The following is a 22424-nucleotide window of genomic DNA, read 5'->3' as shown; positions in this document are numbered from 1 at the left end:
TCTCTGCAATTTCTTTTTAAGCACCTTGTACTGGCCAGAGAACACCACAGTTCTAGATCTGACATTCAGGCAAGACAAGCCCTCCCATGAATGGAGGCTTTTCCATCATTTTATACCAAAATTATTTAATATTTCTTTTCTAGAAGTAGAACAAGATCTGGCTTATTATGATCCATCCTTCCAGGTTATGTTTGCATGTTGTCCCAATCATTAAATGTTTTGCTTGATTGAGTCTGTAGCGTGTAATCACACCTTGATTAAGTGTGGGATGTTATGGCCATGCTAATGCCTGCTCCGAATCCTTGCTGCAAATCAGTGTCGTATGCAGAGAAAATTGTGTGTGTTGGTTAGCGTGGGGGGGCAGCTCAGTGGGGAGGACAGCAGGGAGCTGCAAATTCAGGTGAGAAAGCATCTCTCAATGTGCCTGGGATGCTTCCAAGCACAACTCACTGTCTTTCTATTTTGTTTTTGGTTTTACAGCTCTTTTTTGCTTCTCTCTCCCCTAAGGTGCTTTGGTAAGAGCAGTTCCTTCATTTGTCAATCTTATTGCACCGTCTCTCTCTCTTGGGAACATGCTCTCTCTAGCCCCTGCCCTAGCGTGCTGCACTGAGTCCTCTGTCAGATGATTTTCCCCAACCTGCCACAATGAACAGCTCTGGGCCAGTTTAAATAAATTAGTAATGAAGTTAGATCCCTGATAGGAAATTATCTACAAGTCTATCAACTTGTGAACCATTGCAGAACAGCTGTACTTGCACATCAGTCTGTGAAATGCTCTTACAGACATCAGAGATTTTGGTGTTAGTCCGAGTGTTATTCACTGGTGACCCAGGAGAGCCCACGTTCTCAAAGCAGGTCCTGGAAACCAAGTCTCCCCACTCTGACATGAGCAGACCATCGATCTGTAGGGGCAGACTAAAAATGGGGCAGGGGATGCCCTCTTCTCCCGCCTCCTAGGTCTGGGTCTCTCACTTGCCATGGAGCCAAAATCCTCATGAAGGGCAGAGGTTTGGGCTCTTTTGCCAGTCTGGGCTGCAGGGACCCTCCAGCTGACCAGCCTTATGTCACAGGGACAGTACAGTGGCAGTACTGCTCTTGGCCATCTTTCATGTTGATTATCCCTTGGGCCTTCCGATATTACAAAAACTGAGACAGCACTGGCCGTGCAGCCTGCTCACACCCTGTGTGCAGGGAACGGGTCATGAGGAACACGCTCAGGGGGAGATCTGTGGCCCATAAACACTGAACCATCATCACAAAGCACGGGCTCATCGTAACATAGATCTTCCAGAGCTAAGGAGGCAGTCACTTCTCATAGTACAAGAATAAAAACTTATGAAGTTCCATTAAAAAAATAGAAAATCACCCCACTGCTGACCTCAATCAAACACACAACCCAACAGTTCACCTTGACAAGACACTTAACTGATCAGGTGCACCAGCCACTATAGCCTTCCTGCTCCAAAACATAAGTAGTTACAAACCTCCCCTTGACATGATTGCCCCATTCCACAACCTCAACTGACCTCAGAGCCTGCTCTCCCCAACAGCCACGTCCCCACACCTTTGCAAAGCACCAGTTCTTCATATTCAGCACCACTGAGGAGTATCTCTCACTAATTCCTCTCCATTACATACAGTCAAACCAAAGAGGAAAAAAAAACTGAGCAGAATCCAGAGGCATGGATTACTTTTATACCTACCTCAGTGCAGACTACATCACCACTGCTTCCATCATGTCAACATGTTAGCAGGCTTCAGCTACCGTGCTACAGTCTCCGCTAACTACAGAGTCCACAGATCCATAGAAAAAGCTGTTACAAGTCCCAGTAAGCTTCATCAAATCAGACAGTGGAAGCAAGGATAGCCTTGCCTGGGTGTCAGGCCCTATGATTCTCACACCAGCAATACATTCATGGTCTGTAAGTCTAGCTGTTGGTCAGATCCCAAATATTGTTGCAAGGAGAGCCAAGCTTAGGATTTTTGATGCTAAGCTGATCCATGGGACACTGGACTCTGTCAATGCCCAATTAGTCCAGCTCACAGAAAGGTGATGGAGTATGAAGTCTGGGCAGTGAGATTTGGCCATGGCTTTCTCTCTGCCTCAGCCCTGCTCTTCTGCACATGCTGTGCAGAAACCGTGGATGAGTATAGGCTTGAGGTCGAGTAAAAAGGATTAGGCAGATGGACTGAACAGATAGGGTGTACTACCTAAAAAGCTTCTCAGAGCTTTGTTTGAATTATCAGAGCTGGTACTTAAACGCTTTTGACTCATTAGATGAGCAAACACAGACATTTCAAACACAGAAATGCTTGGTATCGTTTCGTCATCCCAAGGAAGAGCGTCTTTAGAATTGCTAAGTACAAATTAGCTGTTTTCAGAATGTGTTAATTCTCTAGTGAATTCAATATGAGAAAGATTTTAAACATGATGATAATAGTTTGTTAATCAAACAGTATTATCTTCAAGATAATGGTTTGCTGCGTACTCATAAGATTAGCTTATGAAAAAAAATTTTGGACTCTTTTTGCTGATTTTCATATGAACCCTCATTTTCTGACAACTACAGAGCTATTTGGCCTGTTCCAGTATTACAAAAACAGGGGGGGAACATGTAAAGAAGCAAGGACATCCCTTCTTTTTTTCTAACCACCTCTAATTAAATCTTTGAAACCCGAAAAGCAGCTCATTGTCTGAAAGGCAGAGCACCATTAATCCCTCCCAAGAAACTAGGCAAGGCAGCATAGGACACAACTTGGTGACAATAATTAACTATAGAAATACAAGACTAGGGCAAGCAACATTTCTGCTGAAAAGGAGCTCAGCTGATATCTGGTCTGAAATTGAACTTAAGTAAATTTTATCTTGTTTCAACAGAAAGGGCTTAGGCTTCTGATGTGTCAGTGTCCTTTGGTCACAGGTCATCCTGCCAGCCAAGAGGATTGTGTAGACAACCTTATCAAGTCCCGCCAAAGCCGCAGTTACATAGGACTAAAAAATCAAGTGTTACATACTAAACTCATGACACCCACACACAGAGAAAATACTGACTGTGTGACTTCTGGTTCTTTGCCATTTACACCACCAATCTTTCCTCTGCATCCCAGGTAGTTATTATTTTTCTCATGGTCACATCATTCTGGGACAAGGGTCAGACAAAATCGCGCAATACCACAAATTTTAACACCACCAAAATAGTATTTCTTTCTCCTAGACCAGCCCAAACTGCTGGAAGTCAGAGTCCACAATGCAGTGGTTCTGCTGGCATGTGCCAGTGAAGATGAGCCTGGGATTTCTGTGTCTCTTTCTGGTTTGCAACACAGGTAAGGACAATGGTTTGGTGCTCCCCAGGGAATAACCCAAGTGTCTCTTTCCCAGTTGCTCCCATAGCCCCATTCCCACATCTGTGTCAGGCTTATTTCTTTCACCCTGCGTAGGCAAGGCTGATGGGCTGGAGCTCCAGGGCGGGTGCCATGCAGCAGGGCAGACCAGATGATGGCAAAGGTCTACTCTTGGCTCCCATGCCATGAATCTTGAGTCAGAAAGGTTTATATGGAAAGAGAGAGAAGGGTTGGAAGAGCTCCTACCACCTAGATTGTCAGTCCAAATTTAGCTCATACTAAGTGAGAGTTATTAATACAGCTGACTAGCACTGTATGAGGAGTGACAATTTACAGGCCTTGTACCATGGATTCTCTACAGGGCATTTTTCCTTTATATACATATAAAGAGAGAAGGAAAAAGAGAAATGTATCCAGCAATTGTCTTCTGCACAAGGCATAGATTTTTGTACGAATAAGGACAAGCACTCAGGTTTCACCAGTTTAGGTACAAACAGCCAGATCATACAGTCTCATCTCCTCTGCCTTCTGCTGCTTCCTGTCCTACAGTTTTCCTCTTGCTGAAGAAGAAATTGAACCCCGGGTTCCTGCTCTCTGGTGAGAGCTCTGCCCATTAGGTTATAACAGGGAGGGGGGCATTACCACCACTGAGGTAAGCCCTCCTCACCACCAGCTCCCAGGAGAGGACTTCTCTCTGGGGAGCGTGGATAGACTGAGAAGCTGAAGCTTCAGAGGGATATGGGAGTTCAGCATTTGTTAGCACTGGCTCATTTGGGGAGCCTTATGGATTACTCTTTGGAGGCACTCTCCTCTGATGGGATAGGGAGCCTAAGCACCAAACTCCTGCACTTCAACTTGTCCTGTGGTGTCTAAATCGCTGCCCTGCACCTTGCCCTTGTTGGTCACTGAGGGAATCCCAGGAAGTGAGTCCAATCTCCTGAGACCAGCTCCAGTTCATTGCTCCCACAACACAGCTCTTGAGAACAGTACTCAGTTGAATGACTGCTCTGAATAACAACCGTGCACACAGCCTGTGAAGATTTGTTTAGATTTGGCCTTATTATACTATGTACATTGCAGTCAATGTCGTGTGCAAGCCTAGTGCAGACCTCTACAACAGTTTGCTACTATTTTTTTCTTTTGATTCTTAAGTTGAGGGGGCAAGCTCTGATATTTAATCTGTTTTCTTTCTTTAGCTGGCAGCTAAAGGACCTGGCAAGTCCTTTAGGACATCTTTATTCTTAGGAGCTTGATCAGCTGCTGTTGTGAATACTCAGTGGCCTGCTTTGCAGTGCAAATATCCATTGGTTTCTGAGCTAACATGGATGAGAGTGGCAAAGTAACCCAGGCAGAGAGCTCAACAGAGAGTTGCTTGGTAGCTCAACAGGGAAAACTGTTTCTCTGTCTCTTTCTTCACTTCACAGCTTCATGCATAAGAAGAGAAAATAAGAAAGAGAAGCAAGTTGCAGTGCTGGCTACCGCAGGTAACAAGCAGCATGTCAGGAGACCCTGTGTGGGGGTGTTAATGGAGTGGGAGGTATTGTACTGGACACGGAGGTGGTGGCAGATGGGCCCTTCTCCTGCAGAGTCTGTGAGCCCCAACCCACCACTGCTGCAAGGGCTCCTCACCCAACACAGGGCTTACCCAGGGCCCTGGCCAGTTTAACCTCCATCCTTCCAGGAATCTAAAATGTTGTTTTCTCTTTTTCCTTTCTCTCCTTCCCAGCTCTCCTTTCCCTTTTGTTTTCCCTTTTCTCTCTTCTACGCTGTGGACAAGCCCTGCTTCTAGCCCTGGGGTGCAGCTTGGTTTCAAATTGGTTAAAAATAATACTGATGTCATCAGAAAATTGTATTCTCCTCAAATTTGATTTTGTTCTCATCTTGGCTTTCTGTGCTTCTTTTTCCGTCCTGCTCTGTTTTTTCTCTCTGTCACGCACACATAGACCCTCCTCCTCGCACACCCAGAGATACCATACTGCTCTGCTTCTGCATGACTTTGTGGGAGGGAAGCAAAAGAACATCTTCAGAAATTTTGACTTGAGAAAAACAAATAAGCAACATCAACAGCAAGAAAACATGTGTGATTCAGCTACAGTCAATTTATTCTGTCGTAGCAGTATAGCCATTAAGGTAGCTGAAAAAAAAAAAAAAATCTGGGATGAAAAAATTTTCATCCCAGTTCTATGTAGCATTGGGGAAGGGGGAACATTTCCCAGGTACTTTGGCCTCCATTTGTGATCTGCAAAGAGAGATCTGCTGCAATTTTGGCAGTAAATACACATCGCCCAGCACGAGGGGGCACCAAAACGTCAGGACTGGCTTGGGCTCCCTGGCAGCCTGCTCAAGGGCATGCTCAAGGGAACAGGCAACATCGAGCCTGACCTAAATTTTGCCCTACCATTGCACTGCCCGCTTTATCTTGTTATTTTCCAGACTCCTTTCTGCACTCTCGGCATCTTTATTTTCTCACCACAGGTTTTTCAGTGCATGCCGATATATAATCTGCTCATTTTGCTTTTCCCATTCTGGAAGTATTTTGCCATATAGAAGCAGGGGATGAACGGCCATCTCCTTAAACCCTTGTGCAGCCAACTGCTCAGAGACCCCTTCTGTTTCAGAGCTGCCTGCGAAGTCCGTGGATCTGGCTGCTATTAACCTGACAGAGCTGGTGAACGGTATGCTGAGCACCGCGCTCAGAGGTAATGTGACAAGGCCGGGAGGTCACGCAGGCTGTCAGCCCGGCGGTGAATGAGATAAAGGACTAATGGTGTTAGCAGGAGAAGCCATAAATGCATGCTGTCTGCCTCCAGAATTGATTCTAGGAGCAAGTTACCCTTGCGCATTTATAATGCAGATAGCTGTCTGCCCCAAAGAATTTGGAAATTAGTGTGTGTTTATATATAGACACAACATAATTACTTATGGGATGCCTTTAGGAAGCACTTTATAATCCAGTGTAGGTTTGAATTAAAAAAAAAAAAAAAGTAATACAAATGATCCGTCCCTCAGTGGAAATGAGAAAGAATTGAGTCTCAGGCAGCTGTATAGTATCAGCACCTCAGGATTCTTTTAGAAATTAAATGAGCAGAGTCAAAACATGCTGTTCTCATAATTTGTTCCAACCACTAATACCATGGGCATGTGTTTCTGCAGGTACCAAAAAACTCTTCTCTTTGCTGAGTGTCACGTCTTACAGCTCATTTGCCTTCCACAAAGTGTCAGTCACCATTTATAACAGTGAGTGTCTCGGCGCTTTGCTCCGCACAGGAGCGTTTTCTCTTACACAGTCTGTGCATCAAGATACTGATTTTTCTCTGTCTCTCCTTACAGTTTCTAACGTGAAAAATGTCGACCCTGGCAAGTTCCCTATGCATTACTGCTACTGTTTGAACAATGTGACAAATGACTTGACAGGTGGGTACATAAGAGAGGTTGGCAATTGCATGTGCTTAAGCTGAATTATTTCCTTTGGAGCTGAAAGGTGTAGCCTGAATTCTGCAGACTTCATCCTTATGAGCAGCATCGCCATACTGAGGTCAACAGCCATTAGTCACGATGAGTGGCTGAACCTTGGCTGCTCTGAACCTTGGGGGAGACTCGATGAACTCAGTCTCAGATGGCTGCACCCAGCCACCCAGTCTGGGATGGAGCCAACAGTCAAGCAACCTGCGTGCTTTACCCGACAGAAAGACCTCCCTTTCCTCCTCGGAAGAAAAAGAGCAGTGCAGGAGAGACAACCCAGCAATGTATGACACATTACCTTAGCCACTTTCACTCTTCTGAAATAGCCCGCAGGAGATGGTCAAGGGCTTCTCTGCACCAATAGACTCCAATAACTTCAATGAGCCCAACTGGAGTGAAAAGCAAGGATTAACTTCTTCATAGAGCTGTTTAATGGAGTCTAAAATGCTGTTGGGCAAATCCTTCACCTATAATCCTCATTCAGACCCCTGATCTCACAGTATTTAACACTGGCGACCAGCTAGGGACCAGAACCCATACACTCGAAGCTGCATGTGATGACCACACACATGAGGCACAATGGCTTTCATGGCTTTTTCTGGACCCACACATCTCACAAGCCTTATTGCATAATGACCCAGTCTGCCTTGGAGGATAATGGAGAAACTTTAATCTTTCTGCCCCAAATCCAGAATATTTTAGTGATTAGACCATCCTCCCAAGTAGTAGAAATTGAGTGCCCAACACAGGGCTCGCGTCCGTCACTCTCTAAGTGAGAACACTGACCTGTTACTTCTAGACCCTATTATGAAAAAGACATAACACCACTACCACTAGCCATTTTTTGAGCTGACAACAGCATCATCGGTATGTCTGAAGGAGACCTCAGAGGAGACAATCAGATGCCTCCTGGAAGGTCCTACATGGCAGATAGGCAGTTAGTGCAGGCAAAGCCTACAAGCTTTGATTCTCCTTCTACGTTTAAACAGACTAAGTAGAGTGTTACTTTAAATTGTTCCCTTGAATGGATAAATTCCATTTAAGTTTACTTTTAGGCACATTTGTGCTATTTTGGATGTCATCTTTGAAATATACCTCTGCAGAGTATTCCAGTGGCTTCTTAAGTCCATTCCCATTCAGCAGAAACATTTTGAATTTTAAAATATTTTAAACATTGTCATGTACAAGCTTATACCCAATATATGATCATTTATAAGAGTGATTTTTTGACTTAGCATAGATGATAGAATATGTGTTGTGAATCATAACCTTTCTCTATTTTGTTGTCTAGATTTTACAGCTTTACTTGTTGATACTATTGGAAACTCCACCAGTTATCTCACAGAAATTTTCAAATCCACTTCTATTCTCTCAGGTTTGCATTTTCTTTCAACATTTATCATTGTCTTATTTGTCTGATTTACTCCTGGCATGGAAACAAGCAGAGAAATTTGTGTAAAAGCCTATTGCTCTTACTCAGTAGCATTTTTCTTGCAAAGCATGGACTACAGTTGTAAACAAATTCTCCTTAGAGGAACAAGATACATATATAATGTGTATATATATAGTATAGAGACATACATGTTTCTATGAACAGCTCTGTTTTCTTTGAAATTTTGGTGAATTATTATTAAATACTGGTATTTTGGGGAATTATGATTGCCAAATAATAATTATGGGCTATATTATCTGAAGAATTTTTTTTCCATGTAAAAATACTTGTAATTTAGAATTTTAATTAGATAGAAACATTTCCCTTGGAAATATTAGCGTTTGGATTTGGTGCTGGTTCAAGGTTTTCGTCAAAAATCAGATCAGAAGGAAAATATTTGGCCAGTTGTGGTAGCTACATACCATTTTGTGTTTGTGTTTTCAACTGTTGTAGATAATATCATGTAATGAAAACTGGTAACGATGATCTGTTTTACATTTTTTTGCCTTTCAGTGCATCAGAGCAATGATTCAGATTGTATCTACATCTGTGTGATGACAGGGCAGACAGGTAAACATTAAAACCATTCCACCCCAGAATATTGCCCTATTTACTCTTGGTGACAACTTATACTAGGAACAAGCCTTTCTTGATATTTGTAAGCGTTTCTATTTGCAGGTAGAAATCTGTCTGACTTTTGGGAAATGCTGGAGAAGTCTCCTGTTATCAATTACACATTTTCCAGTAACACATCTTCTGACCTGGGTAAGTACATCCTGGGGAATCAAAGAAAACAGAACAACAATGAAAATCATGTCCAGGTAGCATTTGCAATGAATACTCCATCTTCATCATGTAAAAATATTTTTAAATATTATTTTATATTTTTATTATTACTTATATATATTAATATGTTATCGTATATTTTAGCATTAAAATAGAACAAGATTTTATATTATTAGAAGTGTAATATAATATTTATATTAGAAATATAAGTACATTTTACAAACTTTTAAAGTATTACCTACGAGTTCTTTGAGTAGAGGAACAAACAAGACCTCCTGGGATGAGAGCTTTTACAGAACTCAGCATTGGACTGGGGAGGCTCCCTGATGCTCTTAGTCTAAACGGGTACCTCCCTTAAATCTCACCACAAATTATCTCCTACCTTTACATGAGTTACCTTCAGAAAGGAGTTGAATATATTCAGCCAGTATGCCGTGTGGCTCCTCCACCCAAAGCTGCACCTCTCATTGCTGCCCATGACTATTTCTCATTTTCAATGCTTGATTAAAAGAGGCAGGCAGTGAAATCAGTGTCAAGTTTACCTGTGTTGAAAGCTGTAGGATGTTTCAGTCCTTTAAAAAAAAAAAAAAAATCAAAGACACTTTGCCAAAAATGACTTTTATTTAAAAGGACAACAGCTGTTTATTTTATACCAGAACCTGATTTCTTTCCTTTTTATCACACAATATGCGATGGATGGTAAGCGTCCATCACTAACCCTATCTTCTCATACCTCAAAGATCTAGATTCGTTTTTTTCAAGTTTCATGAAATTACAGGAAGACCCAAACAAAAAGGTGGATCCATCAGCAGAACATGTGTGGACACTTAAAAGTAAGCAAATATTGTCAGACCTAAATTTATATTCTCCTTGATTAATGTCTTGACAAGTGATCATGTATGTTTGCTGTGCAGCACTGTGATGTTGAACTATAATTACAGAGTAAGATAAAAGCTTGTCCTAAACAAGGTCAGTAATGCACTCAATAGCTGGAGGATAGAAAAACTATTATAAAAAGACTTTTTTTTTTGCCATTTGTATTAGAAAAAGAAGTTTTCTAAGGAGGCAGAGAAGTAAAAAAAAAGGTTGTTGTTTTTAAACTTAGAAAAAGATTGTTCAAATTGTTTCCTCTCCTTTCTTACTGTAAATTTCCCATTTTTTTCTCTGTCTTTGACTTTATATGATGTTCACTTGTGAGTACCTAAATATTTCATAAACTTCAGTGCATTTAGCTTTGCCACAAGGCTACAAGATAGAAAAGTGCTAGTCTGCTTCATTGTGAAAGCCAAAAAGCAAATCTACTACTACTTGCATGCATGTAGCAGCAGCAAAGAGAAATTCAGAGTTTTACTTCATACCTCCTCATCACTGCAGCTGCATGTCTACAACAAAATTTCTGTATTTCCCTAGTCAGTCTGCTTTTTATAAGTTCCTTTATTTTGCTCAGCCACATACCAATCTTTGTTATCTCTTCCAGCCCCGAATGTCACTCCTGCCACAAAATGTCATCAGTTCTCAAATTCCAGTATCTGCCCTCCAGTACCTGCCTGCTCCCCTTCACATAGACAACAGCTTTCATGTCTTTCCTCTGTACTGAAGCCGTTTAGGAAATAAAAAATAATTTATGTGAAGAAAAATAACCCCAACACTTTGAAGGAAGATTTCAGTTTCTTTTTTTGTTTATGAAAACTTGCACATTAAAATGTTCTTAGTTAAAATTCAGACTTTATTGGCACTCCCTATCTTTTCTTGGAAAGAAAAGAACAAACATAATTTTTAAAAGTAAATGGAAAGGTGGCCACTCACCGGCCAGGGGAAGCACTCAAGGAGTAGATGGGATTTTCTGGGTGTATTTTAGATATTATTGTCCCCAGAGTGTTACGCTCACTGCTGCCATGGGGCACCAGCATCCACAGTGCGTTGCTGGTGCCCTCCCTCTGTCTCTTCTGCTTCCCCAGCTACCAGGATCCCTCTTGACCAGCAAGGGGAGGAAATCCTCACCACAAGGTTCCCACCGTGGCCAAAGACGGTTGAAACAAAAGGATCAGGGTTTCCCTCACCACACGTGGACGCTTCCAGACCCCAAGGCATGGCTGGACCCCCTCCGACTGCTGCGGGGAGCTCGGCCCCATCGCCAGCCCTGCAGCCCAGCCCCAGTGAGTACGGCAAGAAGGAGTGACACCCACTTTATCCTGCTAGCGGGGAGTTTGGCCAAAAGCTGTAACCACATCTCTGAGGTTGAGGTTGGGAGGCCCTTCAGGGAGACCCACTCTGGGTCACTAGTGGGTAGATTTTTTTATTGTGGAAGTGCTAAAATCAGTTATAGGGTCCATTTGTAGTTTCGTAGCCTTTGGGGAAAAACTAAGCCTTGCTCCTCACAGACACCTTTGCCACCCAGGTCTTCACTCACATTTTGCTCCAAATGTGGTGAGCAGACTTGTGAAAAAGCAATATAGAGCTGCTTCTCTTGGTCTCCCCTAAACATACCTTCTTCAAATCCTACTTTTCCCTAGCCCTTGGACTTTTCAAGATCTAGCAAAGTACAGCTTTTGTCCTTCCTTTTTCATCTTGACATTTTTATATGCCACTGGAAGTACTGGGTGAGGGACTGGCTGTTGGGCTGTCTCATATATAGCAGTTCTCAGTAGACAGATAAATAACAAATATCCCGAATGACATGAAGCATGTGTCTTTCTGTTCCCATAGCTGATGTGTATGCATTTTGGATGCAGACAGTGTCTCCTCAAGAAACCAGCAAACTGATGCAAACAGAGCCAGGTGAGATTGATCTGGGATAATAACAAAGTGTGTCAGCTGGCACATTTATGAAATAGAAAATAATATATATATATAAATAGGTGACTGTGAATGTATTTATACATCAGTGTCTATGTAAGTGTTTATTAGTGGTCTGTGACTTCAGCTTTTTTTTTTTCTGTTATTCTTTCAATCAACCTTCCTTTATTTTTTTTCCTGTTAAGGTGTCAAGGCAACTTATATTCTTTTCCCTCCTTCAGATTTGCCTTCCTCAGTACTGTCTACACGACCCTACAGGCCTGGTGTGACACTGAAACTTTACTCAGCTACCAGTAAGTAGCTGCACCTCATGCAGCAAAAACAGTAGTATGTTTGAAAGTATATAAATATGCAAATTCTCCCATGCAGAAACAACACGCGTTTAATTTACGTGATATCTTATGTATGTAAAACACCCAGCCTGTATAAGGCACTGCTTCCATATTTGTTTGTGAATCATACACAATCGCACATTCAAAACATAAACTATACTATGATAACAGAATTAACATATGTACTCCCTGTGTCAATTTTGACATGGATTGGTTATTGAAGAATCTTAAAATTCATTTATTCCAAAAGAAAGTATCATGCTTTAAATCTCCCTATTGGTACAAATAAAATTATTAAGTCAATCCATGCCACATGAAATCTCCAGAATTGCCCTGAATTTACAATACAGCAAAGTTCTTCACCTAAAAAAGGATCATTATCAACTAGATTTTCAGGAAAGCTCGGTTCTTCCTTTTAAGCACCAAAATAGTTAGAATTTAAGAGCTCAGCATGGTAAATCCATGATGATGTGCGACTCCACTTATAAGTATCATATACTCATGTTGGCAATAAAATTATATTTACATTTAAGTATTTAGTAAGAGGTTATATGCTTTGAAAAACTGGTCCTGATTTAAGGCCAGAAGGGGAGTCTGAACTCTGGGAGAGTTCAGCACCTACTTGGGATGCTGAGCATTTGTGTGTCTGAGTCCAGGCTACCTACTCCCAAATTTGCAAAGTAGGAGCAGAGCTCAGGAGTACAATGGGAATAAATCTCAGCTGCAAATCCCAGTCTCGGGGACTGAAGACGTCTAGTTCAGCTCTAGGTACCAGCATCATGGACATCTAAAACTAGGTAAAATGCACTCCATCCTGTAGACATCTTTAGTACCCTTGGGGTCCTTCCACTCCCAGTCTGGTGTCCTTGCTCCCAGTGGCCACACTGGAAACCGAGCCACTTGGCCAGCTGAGCAGGGGTCAAGGTACAGCTGAAGTTGCAGGTATGTCACAGTTCCTGGTTATATGCTCCCCATTAACCTGGTAGTTAAGGAAGTAAATTTGAGGGATACGTTGGTGTATATGTTCCAGCATTGATACTAATACAGAAAGCATATCAGTATTATTCTGATTTCATATTGCTGTTGTATTTGGAGGGAAAATACAGCCTGGCTGTTCTGGGATCCAGACAAAATCTACGTGCCTATAGTCCAGACTCTGATAGTGATTATCTGCTGTTCAGTGCCACATAATCTTTTTAGGGAGAGAAGAGACATTTGGTAGCTACCACTGAGGTTGGTGTGAAAACTCCTGTAGTGCGTGAAGCTGGGGCAATGCCTGTGCTCAGCTTAAGTCTAGAAAGGAAAAAAATGGTCCCCAATTTTCCAGAATAAGCAGGTGGCTCAGTTCCAAGGTTTCCTGACATTAAGACTACGTCCTGCCAGTTTGACTGCTTAGAGCTGTGATGGAGCTATGAGCTCATGGGACGCTCTGGGAAGAGCCTGTCCTTGGTCCTCCCGTTGAAGTTGACTCTGCTGCTACCACAAATGAGTGGGACCATGAGTCTTGCTGGGTGGTGAGGACTGCCAGAGGGAATTGTGGAAATCTGTCCATCAACTGCTTGTGTTTCTGTGGCGACTAAGAGAAGCATAAAGGCTGGGTAGTGCAAAGATAATATATCGGACTAAATTGCAGGGGTCTTCAGTATCATTTGGACTTGATATTATAGATAAAACCAGAGGAGTCCAAAGAACTAAAATGCCACTTAAAGAATACTTTTTCAAAGCTCTGTCTGGACTTCTAGGAAATAGAACAAAAAAATTTGATCATATGAGAAAATAAATGCCTGCAAATTCTGAAGGATGGTAGGCGAGGAGAGCAAAGAGAAATGCTGATTATATGGTTTGTGATGGATTAGTAGGAAACTGCACCATTCTGGTATTGTCAAAGGAAATCATGGGTCTTTGACATGGATTCTTAATAAATCGATCTCAGAGAAAACTGCTGCTGATAGTTAGCCTGTCAAAACAGAAGGGGCAAAGTGGCAAACAGCATCATCAGCAGGTTTTTGCACGAAGGGAAACCGCAGCCTTGTGGTCCTTCTCTGCTAGTGGAGCTGACCCAGAGCATCGGGGAGGCAGCCAGCTCCCTGGGTCCACACAGGCAACCCTCAGGTCTTCATTTTGGGGTTACTTGGAGGCTTAAAATCCAAGTTCTGACCTGGATTCCCTGCTAATCTCACAATTTCTAATGATATTTTGAATACTGACTTCTCTCTGCTCATTGCTGAATTCCAACACAACTTTACTTGTCTGTAAAGGTTTTTTTGGGGGGGTAAACATATTTCAGTCAGAGAGAAAGTTTCTTTCACAAATCTTCAATTTTTCTGTCACTGGGAATAATCACATAGTAGATGAGCAGTAGTATCTTACAGTTTTGGTGTCATTTGCTTTTTCCCTTGGTTTTGCTGTCGTTGCCTATTGCAGCAATCCAAGACCAGGATCCTGTGCTGTTAGGTTTTGTAGCTTTTGCTGATTCTGATCAGGTTTTTCATAGTTCCCAGTTATGTTCAGGTTGGCTCAGTTTATCAGCATATGTTGGGTTGCTTGTCTTCTTTTTTTCTTTTTTTTCTTTTTTTAATTCTTTTTCACTCATACTATTAGAAAAGAAAGCATTTGAGAGCATACCACTCAGTGGGGCACCTATTTTCAGAAGTAAATAATGTTGTCAGAGTTAAAAATACTGACCATGAAAAACAAAGTTTGACAACAGCATCAAGTGATCATACAAACACAAGTCCTGCAGAAAGGCAGTGTCAGGGAGGAGGGGGAGGAAGTAATTGCCTGGGAGGCCTGAGAACACTGCAGTAAAAAAACTATCTACTGAGACATGTTTCCAAGAAGACTCACTGGTGCTGAGCCAAGGAGCAGTTCTTAATATAAGAGGCTTTTCGAACCACGGAGATAGGTAGCCAAATATCCTTTTTTGATCTTTCTCTCATTTTACTTCTGTTTAAAGACCTCAAAATACCAGAGTCCTCATCTTATCCCCCATGACATACATTGGTTACATGAAGAAAATGAGCCAATGTCATATCACATGAATATAGTTTGACTTCTTGACACTCTTGATGGTGTGAAGAGAATTTAAGATGAACTAGGTCTTCTTATCTTGATTGCGAACAGAGGAATATGCTATGGTAATTCTCATCCATCAAAAATTCTGCACAAAACCAAAGTTCTCTGCATGTCTTGTTTGCTTTGGGTGAGTTTGACTTGAGGACTTTGAGCAACTGGAAATTGCTGGAGTGTGTGACTGGACTTGTGGCGTCCACAGTCCAGAGTTTGTTCATGTGCCAACTGCTGCCTGGTGGGCAACACTATAGACCCCGGAGAACCTAGGACTGGGAACCAGCCCATTTTGAAAAGGCTGGGAAACATGGATTTCAATGAGATCGGAGAATGGAGAGTCACTAAATGCCTCTCTATCAGAAACCATGATGACAGAGGCCGTCTAGCTGCATATATCAATCATGCATTTGAGGAAATAAATCGAATAGTGGGATGACAAAGCAATGAAGGGCATCCACAATGCTCTGAAGACTGAGACATTATTCCAAGAAGACATTTCTTAAATCACAAAAGTGGATGCCAACTGATAAAATATGCAAGTGTGCATATTAGAGCATGCAGGGAGGGATATTGTAAGTCTGAATTATTCACAGTAGCCATAATACTGCTTTTCACTGGCAGCAAAATTTAATCTCAGTGTCAGAGAGATGTGATATTGAGTGAATAATAGAAAAGTCTGTTTACTGCAGCAAGAATTGGTCACTTATCTGCCTGTGAAAGTAACATGGTAATTTCAAATAGACAAGAGCAAAGCTCTGCACAGGGAGATGTGGTTCCTGCGTTTTCTGGCCTTTTTGACTGACTGAAGTTCTTAGGAAAGAAAATTCTTAGAAAAGAAACTTCTGAAATAAATTCCTACTTTTAATTCTTTTTTTTATTTCAATCCAAATCTGTAGGAACTTATGAATTGAATACAAAAAATACATTTCACAGTAGAAATTTATTGCAGAAGGGATAAAACATCACTATGAAGCACTGAAAATTTTAATTTCAACAATATGATGTGAGTATACTATCCAATCCAAATAAATTTAAATACAACATTAATTGAAAGAGAATTTCAGCATTAAATAAATATAGTAGTATGGAAATGCAGCATTTATTTAAAATTAAGTGACTGTCAAAAATGAAAACAAAAGTAATTGTTTAACTTTCAGCTTTTTTATTTGACTTCTCTTTCCCACATAGATGAATCCAAATTGAAATTGCAGTCATTCAATTTACATTTAGATAAAGCTGAATTTCTGCTGGCAAAACACATAGCTTGAGTAAAGCATTTAACACCTGTGAGGCAGGATAGCGAGCACCCACTTCAGTGGAGACTGAGATTCGTTGGAGGGTGGCCTTTAGCAACTTTTAATTATTCACAGCAACTCTAACATTACTTTTCATGGACAACTTATATTAAAACGTCATTGCTCTGATGTTCGGTTATTAACATGAAGAGTGTTTATTAAAACAAGAAATCATTAATTTTTAATTGCCATCGAATGAAAAAAATCAAGGTGAGTCAAATGCTATTAAGTGGACAAAGCCTAATGACGTTTATGCAAAGCTTCTAAGATTAAGGGAAATGGGGCTTGCTCTTGCCCATCCCTGACTAATTATGCCTGATATTTGTGTAGTGCCTTTGACACACAACTGGTTTTCAGAGAGGCCCATGAGTTTGGGAGCTGCAAGTGTCTGCCCATTACTCCTCCTCCATGACTCTTGCTACCTTGGGCAAGTGCTGGCAGAAGAGTTTTTAGCGATCTCTTTCAGTTTGGCAGAGCCTTTATTTTCCTCCTGCCCATGAATGCCTTTTTATATTAAACTTCTTGTCAGCACTAGCCGACTCAAGCTTATTTCAACAGAACTTCATTAGTCTAAATTTAACCTCCATAACCTCTCCTATCACATAACATGAGATGGCCCAAAGCTATAAAGCATGTGAGACATGTGAACCTGGAAATGCAATTACACTGTCTAAGGGGATTATACTCTGCACGTAAGGCAGTTTATCTACACATGGCCAAAGCCTGCTGGTAGTTAGACAAATGGAAAAAACAGTTGATACTCACACTGCAGCCACCTTTGCTCTCCATGCTCGGGCTCTTCCACCCCAATGGGTGCATGTGAGGGGGGCACTCGCACCGTGCAAAATGTGCCCTCTCACATGCACCCATTGGGGTGGAAGAGCCCTAACATGCAGCGCAACGTTCGGGCTCTTCCACCCCGATGGTCCCTGGTTATCTTTACAGAGCCCCAGTGTGGCGTTTGCAGGGATGTCCCTTATTTTTCGGAGTGCTGGTGTAGGGGAGATACCCCTTTGGAAGGATTGCTGTGTGCAGGGGACAACACGATGTGTGTGCATGCAGCTCCCCAGGGTCGGATGTGATGCCTTGCCGGACAGGAGGCTTCACTGCAGAGACCCAAAGTGTGCCCTCACACACAGCACCTCCTCTTCAGAGCACAGTTATTAAATATGCAAAGGAGAGGTGGCTACACACCTATTTTAGCCATGCCCTGGTAGCCTTTTAGCATATTGCAAATATTGCATTTTGTTTTCCTAGCAAGTCCTTTGAATCTGACCCATCGTAACACAACTGTTAGCTAAGGTGCTAGATGATGTGTGACAGGTAATGGTTTGGAGAAGACAAGACTATGGCAAATGTTAGGTTTTTCTCTTAATATGATGAAGAAAAGCCCTGAAAAATTGAAAACAGCTTTGATTTTGCCTTACCTTTTCTCAATTTCCCCCATTTTCACCTTGCCTTCTTTTCTCTTTTCTATAACAGAAAGGGAGTCTGAAGAGAGATTGTATTTGACACTGAAAAACCAGTGCAATTCAGGATTTTGTTACAAGCTGCCATCACCTATTCTGTAGTATTGCTTTTTCTGCAGTCTGGCACAGCTGCATTTGCTGGCAGGATGAAATGTTTCATGTGCAAATGTTTATCTCTTGCTGCTGACTGCAGAAGATTAAATTAATAGAGTAAACTAGATATTTTCCTTTTAGTTGGCTCAAGAGAGGGGAAGAGGGAGTCCATTCCCAGGTACACCATTTCCCTGCATTTTTCTTAAGTTAAAATAATATAATGGTGCTCACTCAAAGGAAAAAAACACTGATTAACCAGCTGGCTCCTGGCAAACAAATAGTAAAATGGAGAAATTATTCCTACCTTCCTCTCAGTGCAGGCAAAAATTGAAAATTGACATTTTCTCCTCCAGTTACTTGTCAGTTTTCATGAAAACTGTAGGAATGTATTTATCCAGAGTATCTTTACGCATTCCTAAAAACTGGGCTGAAATTAGCTGATTATTCAATTCACTAGAAGTGAGGGAAAAAAAAATGACAGACGGAGAGATAGACAGGGAGAAAGCCATAGCCTCTGCATAAATCATGTTTATTTTGTTAATGAGGCTAAAAAAAGTGATGGAGAGAGCAGTGAGAGTCTGGTTTTTTATTAGCTCAGTCATATTTAATCTAAGCTTCAGATTTAGAGGGTGGGTGTAGGGAAGCATGCGGAACTGGAAGTGAATTTTCATTGAAGTAGCATATGCATATAGAAAATATCAAATATAATAAGTCTACAGTGCTGTTCTTTGTCTTGCTGTTTTGCACTGTGGAAAACTGATGCTTCAGTGGCAACTGAACCTCCATCTAAACAGGTAACAATAAATAAATTACATCTTTCGAGTTGTTCCTTACATTTGTGATAAATAAAAGCAACATGATTTTAAGTAACTAACCAGTAATGACAAATAATAATACATTGAACAGAATATATGTGCTTTCACTCAAGCAACTGCCAGGCTGTGCGTTGTTTTCTTTTCAATTATCTGCCTCACTCGGATTTGATTTTAAGATACCTTTATGAGTTTATTAATCTGCATGTTTCTCATAACTCAGATAAGGCATTGCAAGAAATTTAATGGGACAAGTATTTGAGCTAGTTCAGAGTTGTATTTTTTCCTAGGGTGTCCACAGGCAATCCTCAAAGAGTCCCGTGGGACCTCGCCTCCTGTCACTCTTATAGTGCAAAAAATCAATCCCTGTGTGATGGAGCTGTGTAGGTTTTTTCAGCTGTGCCTCTGTGTTGGTCAGAGAAGATATTCCAGAAAGGAAGCCATGAGGTAAAACCTGGCACTAGTTTCTCTCTCTCTCTGCTTAAAATACTCCATCGGGCTTTTTTCAAATGACAATTTTCAATCACCAATGCTTATTTTTGAGAGTCTGTGGCTACTGGCTGAGACTCAAATGGGTCCTCAGTGCACCGATCAATACCTGATCTGGCTTCCAGTATTCAAACTAAGTGAATAAAGCTCAGCTGAATTTTTCCAAATATCTAATGACATCATTGAGGTCAGAATCTAGCTTTTTATTTCCATATTCGATATTAGCAGTATGATATGCATACGGCTGTGCTTATGAATGATAACAAGCTACTATTCTCCTAACTTTAACTACGTCTTTAGGTACTGTGTTGAATATTATTCCTGGTTCTTGAAAAATGCAAGTTATGTCTGTGAAAGAGTCAAAAGAGTTGCTTACTCCCACAGTAAGTATATTTTCTCTTTATATCTCTCCACACCTTTATATGAAAGTATAATAAAAAGTTTTAGATATCCACAGAGCATTTGCTGTCTTTCATCAGATAACTATTTTATCTGATAATGATTTTTAAGGGATTAAAAAAAAAAGATTATTTAACTTTCATGCATGTTTTTAATATTTTCCTTGTAAAATCTCTTCTGATGACAGTTTTCTTGTGTTCTTCCAGCATTAAAACAAAAATGCCTTAAAAACATCTGTATGTCGGTCTAGAGCACTGAGGAATTTTACTGCAAATTGGAAGATTGGTGGCAGTTTTAGTTGTTTCTTTCATTTCCCAGTGTAAAAATCAGGATGCAACATGTTCTTTGCAAATATTTGTAACAAGACAAGCTATTAACCAGATGTTAACCTAGAAATGTGTCTTCCTGCAAGGCATTGTAAAAATAATGTGTAAAAACAGATGTATTTTATACAAGTGATGTAACTGCAATAAAAACATTGAAAGGCTTTTAAAAATTGTATTTTATAAAGGATATTTATATGGTTGTTATTTATATGGTTAAATAATACAAATAGTTTATTCTAGTTTTATTTACAATTAAGATAAAGTAATCAAAATGAACAAATACAAAATAATTTAAAAGCAGCCTGAAATACTGAAGACAAGAAGGATTTTTCCAGGTGTTAAACACATGCAGATTATCCATTATTCCAAATCAAGAATCTCCCATTACTTCAGCAACTCATCTAGTGCAGAGCTCGACCAAGGAAATGTTCACACCTCTTGTACTCTCACTTTGTGATACATTTGTTTGAGCTCACCAAGATTCATCTCCTTCTTTATATGGACCTCTGGTGAACTAAAAGCCAGTCTAAAAAAGGAAAGAATAACCAAACAAATTGCACCATCCTATATTTTGCTCCACTGCAGCAATAGGATGCTACTACCAACCCAAAGTACATCATCAAGCCATTAATATTTCAAAAAAAGATTATTTGCACTACAGCTGGTGCACATTGATGTTTTACTGAAGAAATATGTGTTCAAAGCAATACGAAGCCAAAGAGAAAGGTGGCACCATAAGGAACACTGTCCCCAGGGAGAGGTGGGATTCAGCAGCCCTCTGCCAAAATACATTTCACTGTTGTGCCCAATAGCATGACGGAAGCATTTCTGTCATATCAAAGAGCAGGATAGATTGGAGTAGTACCAGTTACACCTGATATTGAAAGTTAGGCCAGTGGAAGAAATAGGAATGTCGATACAGTGAATGTATAAATTGGGAATATTAACATGGCCATGGTACTGCAATACTGTGGAGAGATCTCGCTCTGCAGCACCTCTCCTCACCCAAGGCACGATCAGTTCTGCTGTGAAGAGCTGAGTGAATGACACCCTTGTGCAACTGTTGCTTCTAAATCTCACAAAAACCTCCCAAAGTCTGAAGAAAACATCTCAAAGTCTGAAGACATGATTTAAAAAAAAAAATTATATTGTTTCTTACATTTTTATCATTAAGTTCTCTGAGAACTCAGTAAGAAGGACATGAAAACAAGAACATAAGGGGAGAAAACAATGATTAAAATCAGTTTGATTTCCTGGGATTTTTTAGGTTTGAACAAAAAGACAATATCAAAAGAAAAATATTTTTGGAAAAGGCTTCCCTTTTAAAATATAGTTTTATTATTATTTTAATGAATTTAATCAGCTCTGAGTTGTAGCACTGATCTCCATGCTAAAGGACACTTTTGGGTTTATAAGATATCATTGTGGGGTTTTCCTGCAGGAATACAAGTCCTTGGACAGAGTGCTAACCTCTCTATAGTGGGATAGGGGGGTGGGTCACAGCCATCGCCACTCTAAGGTCTTGGAAAGGGCTGAGAGCTACTGCCCGAGCGTGTTCATGGGGAGACAATTAGAAGGTATCACATAGTTACGGGCGTCTTGTGAAAGGAGCTGAGAAAGGATTAATGGTACCCTGTCCTGAATGACAACCTTCTTGTCACAGTTGTTTAAGACTTACTGTTTGACTTTCCCGGGAGAATAATTAAAATTAATGAGCAAAACTATGAAAGAAGAGAAGGAATGAAAAAGCAAGGCTTAATGAAAAAAGTGAACGCATTGGCTGCCCTCAAAAAAAAAAAAGTTTTTCCATATTCCAGGGTTTTCAGTCCTGCAAAGCCTCTGTGCATATTTGGCAGAAGTACAGAAATGATGGTGGCATATGGGCAAATCAATATCTCAGAGGACTCATGTTTACTATTATGCCCAGTCAAGCCCACTCTAATTTGTCAGGCTGAAAATATTCGTCAAGGCAGTAAAAATGCACCTTGGGCAATCCCTGGAGACTCCAACTGGAAGCATCAAAACTCACATGAAAATGAATTTTCATATCATTAAGGCATAATTTCTGCCACGTTTCACTCTTCTGTAAAGTTCCTTGATAGGGCTGGTCACAGAAATGGTATGACTGGACCCTGTCCTTTTCCTGGCAACATGTCAGTACTGAATCGATACAGAATCACAAAATCACAGAATGGTTGAGGTTGGAAGGGACCTCAGGAGGTCATCTGGTCCACCCCCCTGCCCAAGCAGGACCACCTAGAGCCAGTTGTCCAGGACCATGTCCAGATGGCTTTGGAATATTTCCAAAGCAGAAGAGCGGGA

General features: G+C 40.9%; 1 protein-coding gene across 1 annotated transcript; it reads left to right on the top strand.

The window, feature by feature from the left end:
* Positions 1-3248: 3248 nt before the first annotated feature.
* HHLA1 (HHLA1 neighbor of OC90) lies at positions 3249-20026 on the top strand. Its single transcript, XM_075495766.1, has 16 exons — positions 3249-3324; positions 4767-4826; positions 5961-6041; positions 6496-6579; positions 6673-6756; positions 8096-8179; positions 8750-8806; positions 8915-9001; positions 9763-9855; positions 10981-11178; positions 11306-11308; positions 11729-11800; positions 12040-12111; positions 19179-19335; positions 19678-19760; positions 19983-20026. Exons 1-16 carry the CDS (start codon positions 3249-3251, stop codon positions 20024-20026), a joined length of 1335 nt encoding a protein of 444 aa, XP_075351881.1.
* The last annotated feature ends 2398 nt before the right edge of the window (positions 20027-22424 follow it).

The sequence above is a fragment of the Mycteria americana genome, chromosome 2 (assembly GCF_035582795.1).
Source record: "Mycteria americana isolate JAX WOST 10 ecotype Jacksonville Zoo and Gardens chromosome 2, USCA_MyAme_1.0, whole genome shotgun sequence".
In the NCBI taxonomy this organism is placed as follows: Eukaryota; Metazoa; Chordata; class Aves; order Ciconiiformes; family Ciconiidae; genus Mycteria; species Mycteria americana.
This window is presented reverse-complemented; position numbering and strand designations above follow the sequence as displayed.

Coding starts and splice junctions, on each gene's coding strand:
- HHLA1 (XM_075495766.1), top strand. CDS start 3,249: ATGCAGTGGTTCTGCTGGCATGTGCCAGTGAAGATGAGCCTGGGATTT. Junction 3,325..4,766: donor CTTTCTGGTTTGCAACACAG/GTAAGGACAATG, acceptor TTCACTTCACAG/CTTCATGCATAAGAAGAGAA. Junction 8,807..8,914: donor TGTGATGACAGGGCAGACAG/GTAAACATTAAA, acceptor TTCTATTTGCAG/GTAGAAATCTGTCTGACTTT.